At 35.5% G+C, this 7,253-nt stretch overlaps 1 protein-coding gene across 2 annotated transcripts; it reads right to left on the reverse strand.

Moving 5' to 3' along the window:
* Positions 1-3,238: 3,238 nt before the first annotated feature.
* On the reverse strand, positions 3,239-6,498 carry LOC116171036 (vesicular glutamate transporter 1-like). Of its 2 annotated transcripts, none has more exons than XM_031487679.1 (8): positions 5,442-5,768; positions 5,051-5,222; positions 4,532-4,765; positions 4,312-4,486; positions 4,006-4,260; positions 3,682-3,958; positions 3,512-3,632; positions 3,239-3,462 (listed from the first exon to the last, which is right to left on the reverse strand). In XM_031487679.1, exons 1-8 carry the CDS (start codon positions 5,516-5,518, stop codon positions 3,307-3,309), a joined length of 1,467 nt encoding a protein of 488 aa, XP_031343539.1. In that variant the 5' UTR covers positions 5,519-5,768; the 3' UTR covers positions 3,239-3,306. The 2 variants fall into 2 exon arrangements, with proteins under 2 accessions (XP_031343539.1, XP_031343540.1); XM_031487680.1 differs by lacking the exon at positions 5,442-5,768 and adding an exon at positions 6,343-6,498 and having other exon boundaries at positions 3,281-3,462.
* Between the last annotated feature and the right edge of the window lie 755 nt (positions 6,499-7,253).

Consider the following 7,253-nt stretch of genomic DNA (forward strand, 5'->3'; position numbering starts at 1 on the left):
TAAAACTCATCAAGCTTTACAAACGTAAATGTTCAGTTTAGTATCCCAGATAAGATTTTTGCTGACAAATGTTCCGTATAAGTCGCATGAATTTAAAAATAATGACTAGAATTTTGAGCTTTTAGTAGCGCCCACTAGGTACCATCAAACAAATGATCTGGCATAGAGATACGTAGGGACATGATTAAAAGTCTAAATGTGAAAGTGATTTGCTGCTATTTATTATGGACGTACCACAGTACAATACAGTCAATAGGTACTAGAATTAAAATATTCACCATCTCAATTCTTGCTAATTTCTATTTCTGAAAAAATCGTAAATCCAACAATTTTTTTTGATAGAATTTGGAAAACTAGGATTAAAATAAAACAGCAAAAGATTAACCTCAATTAGAGGTAGGAGATATATATATAAGTGCAAAAAGGAAAAACTTGGGCAAAAAGAAAGGTAATTTTAAGAGATTAAGATATGAATGACAGGTCATACATTGCAAAAGCTCTTATTGGGAATGAGTATAGAAGAAATAGAAAATTTCTAATTAAGTCACCACAAATTAAGATTGGATTATACAAAACGATCTTTTAATCTTTTTGGTAACTCTAATTCAAATTCTTCCTTCGAGGTAGGTAACTCTAATCTAAATGGTGACACTGAAACCAATAAAACTAAATTTGACAATGATAATCAAATTTCTGATTCTTGACATAAATAAGAGGCCACGGAAACCTCATTATTTAAAAAAAAATTATGTACCAATTTAAAACAAAAGGAAACGTGTAGTACTTATGTGAAATTTTGAAGTGTAAATGCGTACTTTTACTTTAGATAGTGATCAATCCAGCAATTAGGTTTCAGATTAGTTTTAGTGGACAGCATATGTTAAAACTGTTAAGTTTAAACGTAGAAAAACGTAAAAATAAAATAAATTCATAAACGCAAAAGAATAAGAGTACAACAAAAAACAAAATGTTACTCTATTTTGTCGCATTAACAAACTGTGTTGTTTAATGTAAATGTATTTAGAACCATGCCACATACCCGTGACAATGGCTAAGGTTTTTTTTTTTTATTTTCAACAGTAATGAATTTTGTTTTAAGCTAGTTGAATTGACATTATATTCAGGAAATTTTGTGCAATGAAATTTGTAAATATTTACCATTCAAACTGTTGCCTTCTATTTCTAAACGAGGAAGTGAAAGGATAAAAAAGGTTGTGGTTGCCATACTGTTCGGTTTCAGGAAGAACGGTTAAATAAATTTGGCATTGAATATTAACAGAAAAGGACGGTACCTACAGCTGGACCGCAAAAGGATATCGCTATGCAAGATGTGAAGCGAGATGTTAGCTTGTCATCACCTATGAACTCTTATTGTTAGTTTCATGGTACGAAATCCATGAAATGATTGGAATGAGTCACAATCATTTGCATTAATAATGTATCTATAAAAAATAAAGATTATTCAGAAATCTTCATACAGAATTCACGCTTTCAAAGGATCTCTCTTATACTTATGCGTAGAGTATGTTAAAGTGGTTGAAGAGCCTGATGGCCGCCTTGAGGTTAGTTGCCACTATTTCGTAAGGTATAATCTCGCCTTTCCAAAGATGGTTTATTTACCGTCTGTCGCGGCAGAGTTACATAGGTACAGATAGGTAATCTGACTGATAACACGCTGTTCTACAATGTATCGAAGAGGAATATCTTTTCTGGTACAAGAGCGTTTAGGTACCCACATTTCAAGTACCTACATCTTCTCACAGCATACTTGTTACTTAAATTATACTTTTACCTTCTTGCACGTAAATAGTCAGGTAGGTACATAATGTTGAGTGTTTGGAAGATCAAATAATTTTTTGTCTCGACTGAATATCAAGTACCCATTCATATCTTATCATCCACAATAAAGTAGCTACTACATAGTCCGCTTTGTTTAAAATGATAATTCCATTTGTTTACTTCTCTGACGTGTTTCTGCGGCCACGTTCCATTAGTAAAACAAGTTGTAAATCAGCATATGCAATTATTATATTTAATTTAAGGCCGTTGAAAAACAATAGAGTAACCACATTTTTACAATACCTCTAATTGGCCTAAAGATGCATCGATCTCCATAGAAATTGTTTTGATTGAGGATTCCCCTAAATCGACTTTCGTATGAGTGTTGTATAAAGTTGATACGAATGGACCATGGTCCGAAATATTGAAATATATTTTCCTTACGTTCCGCTCAGATTGAAGAAATTTTCTTGCTGGATTTATACAGTTTTAGCTTTTCTGATGCCAAAGTGTGTCTTTGTTGAACAACGGATTAATTATTTCAGAGATAAAAGTTCATCGACTTGATGTGGCTTGATCACGAGGAGAATATTATATTTCGTGCGAATATAACATTTTTAATTTTAGTCTGCGTGATTGTAAAAAGAGAAAACACTACTCATATGTCCGTCCCTCTCCCGAAAATGCCCCGACACGAGTACGATTGATGTCAATTGAAGAAAATTCAGCCAACGAGAAAAGGCCTAATTTTCTTCAACTGACATCAATTTGAATCAGTTGAAGAAAATTCAGTCAACGAGAAAAGGCTAAATTTTCTTCAACGGACATCATTCAACATACAAAAACGAGTACGATATCACGTATTTCTCAAAGCCAATTAAACAATGCGCTTACGGCAATAGAAGTTTATATTGCTTCTTCCGCCCAGTTCACACAAAGTTTATACCGGCCCACCTCAAATTTTAGTTTTTTATTTACGTCTTTAAGGTTGGAACTGCACGCTAGCAATTAACTTTATTAAAACATGTTTGACACCTGCCGTCGTGATTCCACTAACCTCAACGCATCAGGATGGTTCGTATCCGTACACAGGTCCTCGATGGCCTCGGCAGCCCATTTATCCAATCTTAACTCCCTATTTTTATCTAATCTGTAGCTGTCTAGAAAAATCGATACGGAATCGCCGCAATTCTCGCGATTTGCTTATTTATTATCAATTATTATCGTAAAGCCCACGCATCCTTAAACCCTCTTCGTTGTTGTCATTTAACCTATTCGTGGTCATTCTTCATATACAGCGGTACATATGCAATTTGACACATACGAAAAATTTAAACGGCATAGGATTTTAATCAGGAATCTTTGGGGTCGTAATCGAGCGGAAACTTCACTAAGAATTGTGTTTCAGTTATAGGTGAAATGCAAATTTGCAGTTGTATGCAAGCAATTTAGCAGATCAGTCAGTATCAATTTATATTAAAGGCATATAAAAATTAAACTGTACAAGTAAAAGTCATAATTATTGTTTTAGAAAGTAAAATCAGACACATCATTGTCTTTAGTCTTATTTGTGTCTACAGCCCATGGTTGTAGCTCACCACTGGCAAAGAAACCGTAAAATATGGCACCGCATACATATATGCAACTGCTTATAATAAATACTATTTGCCACTCGAATGCAGTCTACAAAAACTATGATAATTTTTAATTTTCGAAAGAGTCGCGTACTTACAGGCGTCGTGACGATATAACCTGCTACAATAGGGCTTATTATCCCAGGAATAGTTGCTATGGTGTTGCTTATTCCCAACAATACGCTAGCATGCTGAGGTGCTATGTCCAAATGGTTTACTCTGAAAGTAACGGTCTTGGTGTTTTTTTTGTGACGAAAATGTAATTTACCCGTATCCTGAAAATTGTAATCCTCCTATACCAACAGCACATGCTAGACATATGGTGCTTCCTATTGGTGAAAGTATATAGCCCGCCAGTAGCAGGAAAACTGCCTGTCCAATGTATGCCACGCAGTTAAAAACCTTACGAACTTGAGTCGTGTTCAAAATTTTTTTTTCTTGCAACCAATCGGCGAGCTGTCCAGAAATTTGCGCTGTTACAGACACCACCAGGTAAGGTATCGCGGCAACAATCCCCGTTGATGCCAAATCGAAGTTCAATGTATCTAAACGAATATTTGCAACAATGTTCGCTGAAGCTTCGCATACGCACCCTTCATAAACGTCGGTAACTGAGTTAATAGGGTATAAAAACCCCAATTATCTGTGAAATGTGCTACAATAATAGCCCACACTGGCACTGACATAAAAATGCTTTTCCAAGGATGGTTAGCCGTGCGAGTGACTTGTTGCTCTCCAATGGAGTCCTGAATATAGCGTAGCTCTAAATTGCTAATGTAACGGTCTTTACTAGGCGAGTCCGTCACAATGACGCACCAGAGCAAATACCACAGTAAAGCAATGCCCCCTAGAGATGTACAAATACAGATAGCGATATTAAAATAGGTGGATCTGTTACCCGTCACGTAAAATATTGATTCCCATCCTAATTTGTCTGCTAATAATGCGCTTAAGGGCATAGCTACCACTGTTCCAATGTAGCACCCCGAAAAGGCTATCGCTGCTAAACGACTTCGTTCTAACGGTGGTGCCCACTCTGCCCATATCGCATGTATGCAAGGATACGTCACACCCTTTATAAATCTTAGTAAGCCAAATCAATAGTGATGGATACCAACCTCAAATAATCCTTCTATTACTCGCACTGCTATCAGAAGAGAAGCACTTTGTTTGGCAACGACGGGGGTAATAACCGTCAACGCCCCTGTTACAGCGATACCCATTCCAAATATGTGCTTTCCTCCAAATTTGGCAGCCAGCCATCCACCTGCGAGTTGTGTGACGATGTAACCGTAGAAAAACGAACTCAGTACGTATCCTTGTACTTTTGAGTCCCAGTCGAATTCGCGAACCTAAAATTTCAACATATAATAAGCGTCCTTCCATTGCCAAACTTTGATTACCAAGCGCCAACAGTTCCATTCTATGTAGCCACTGGAGTATGTGACAGATTTACGTATGTAAAAAATGAGGGGGCGGGGAAGGGAACGAACAAATATTTTGTTTTTCATATAAACTGTGCTTGAGGACTAAGCTTTCACAACTTTCAAAATTCGCGTCTTAATTATTAAGGTGATTTTACGCATTCGTTAAGCTTAGTTGCGTTTTAGTTACAAATTTGCAGTCTGAATACTTACATGTGCTACAGTTCCATTGTCCAAAACTATTTCCGTTTTTGCAGTCATCGCGACAATCGCTATGCTAAGATTGGCTCTTAAACCGTATATGTTTGCGAATCCCAAAAGAGCCATTATAGCTACCACGTACCTTCTTCTTTTCCATATCATCCAAACGGGCCAAGATTTTTCACTGAAATATACTCAAATAACAAGAAATGAAAAAAGCGGGACGTATTCAGCCCCGTGACCTATCGCTAACGTTAAACTTAAAGTGCTGGTTATCTGTTGAAAACGTTAATTTGCCCATACTAAGTAACGCAAGAAAAGGTTTTTTGGCATATAACCTGAACGTTAAATTTGACGTATCTGATACATCACAGGGTTGAATTTATATTACTTGAATAGTTACTTTCGGTCCTCAGATTCCCTACTAAACAGTTGTGAAGTCCTGAGTGAAAAAGAATGAAAAATGGAACCCCCTACCATGCTCGTGCTATTTACAATTTTCTGTTATCCGTTTATACTAAAGTTTAGTTTGTAGGTTTGAATACATTATGTTGTTTTTTCAAGTTGTGAAGGCTGAGGCAGAAAAGAACGTTAACATTGAAAAAATGGCATCATATACTTTAAGCAAACAAATAGCTGTCAGGTTATGGTATCCATATTTTGTTTTTTCTTCGATCGAATCTTTTTGAACAAACAATTGAAATGTTAGGAAGATTTGGATTGTGGCGTCCACAAAGTCAATCATGAAATTTATCTTATAGGGCCCACCAGAATAGTTCAAACAATCTTATGCTAATAATTTTGATTAAAATAGCGTGAAGTAATACATAACGTATCAACAAATTTAACTTTTTTTATAAATTGACGCAGTAGTCACAGAGTGTAGCCATTTTTTCACTACCCAACGTCCCGGCACTAATTCATGCCTACATTAGTAAAATTTAATTGAAAAATGTGATTAAAGGTTTAATTTTACCTTACCTTGAGGTTTAATCTATTCTACCGATAAACAAACGCAAAGCATGGCAAGCAATTTATTATTTCTGTTGCATTGTTTTTAAGTGTAGGTATATTTTCCAAATTGATTGTGAATCGATCGAATAAGACTATATACTGTGAAAGCACTTTGGCAGATTTTAGCATTATCCCTTTTTTCGTTTTGTAAAACAAATAATTAATTCTAATTTGTTTGCAAGTAAACAGCTTGTGTAACTGGCATTATTGAGCAATGTCACAACAGTCTCTTTGATTTGTGCCTGTATCCCATGCGAATAATATCAATGTTAGTATGCTGAATATCTCACCTGGTTTCTGTGGCACTATTTTTGACATCACTAACATGATAAGTTTTACTTTTGTGCAGCATGTTGTCATATATGTTTTACGATAACAAAGTGTGAATGGTAACTGTTTACATGAACAATGTATAGGTACATACATAGATGAAACACCTTGGACGAACTCAACGTCATAATTTGAATAAAATGAACACATATATTTAAATTTGCGCTTATTTGTATAGTTCCGTGGCCGTAAATTAAAATATCATGTGATAATACAATTCCTTAATTAAACTTTCTCCCCGTGCCTACAAATGTTCTGGGTATGGCAATTTTAAAATGTTCATCCACGATATCATCGTAACTCGGCAAATTGATAGATTTTGCTAGGGTTAAAATAATATTGTCACTTATAATTGCACAAGAGGTTTGTATTTTACCGAGTAAATTTGGGTTGTTTAGGTAATGAAAATTTGTTGCCTAGCAATTAGACGAGAAAAACTGTCAACTAATAAAAATGCGACACCGCAGGTGGAGCATTTTTAGGTTGACAGTTTTTCGAGTCCAATTGATAAAAGGAAACAGATTTGAATTGCCACAACCCAAATTTATTCGGTTTAAATACAAACCTCGAGTGTAATTCGGCAGGACAATTTAACGAACAAGAAATTCACCAAACTAATCAATTATTGACAGACGTCAAACTAGCCATATGGGAAAGGATAATGCGATAATTTGTTCGAAAATGAATAAGTGAAAAAACCACTAGTGCATTTGTCGCTGGAAAAGTTGCAGGTAACTTTTGCCGTTGTCAAAGTGACAATTTCACTGCGGCTTATGCGATTTTTTATACATGAGTTGAATTGTCACTTATAATTGCACAAGAGGTTTGTATTTTACCGAGTAAATTTGGGTTGTTTAGGTAATGAAAATTT

The sequence above is a fragment of the Photinus pyralis genome, unplaced genomic scaffold (assembly GCF_008802855.1).
Source record: "Photinus pyralis isolate 1611_PpyrPB1 unplaced genomic scaffold, Ppyr1.3 Ppyr1.4_LG5, whole genome shotgun sequence".
In the NCBI taxonomy this organism is placed as follows: domain Eukaryota; kingdom Metazoa; phylum Arthropoda; class Insecta; order Coleoptera; family Lampyridae; genus Photinus; species Photinus pyralis.

Bases quoted from the DNA above. Each gene is read 5' to 3' on its own strand.
- LOC116171036 (XM_031487679.1), bottom strand. From the start codon at position 5,518: ATGGTAGGGGGTTCCATTTTTCATTCTTTTTCACTCAGGACTTCACAA. The intron at 5,223-5,441 runs GTAACTATTCAA...AGTATATTTCAG, and splicing joins AGGGAATCTGAGGACCGAAA to TGAAAAATCTTGGCCCGTTT. The intron at 3,959-4,005 runs GTGCGTATGCGA...ATATTCGTTTAG, and splicing joins GTTACCGACGTTTATGAAGG to ATACATTGAACTTCGATTTG.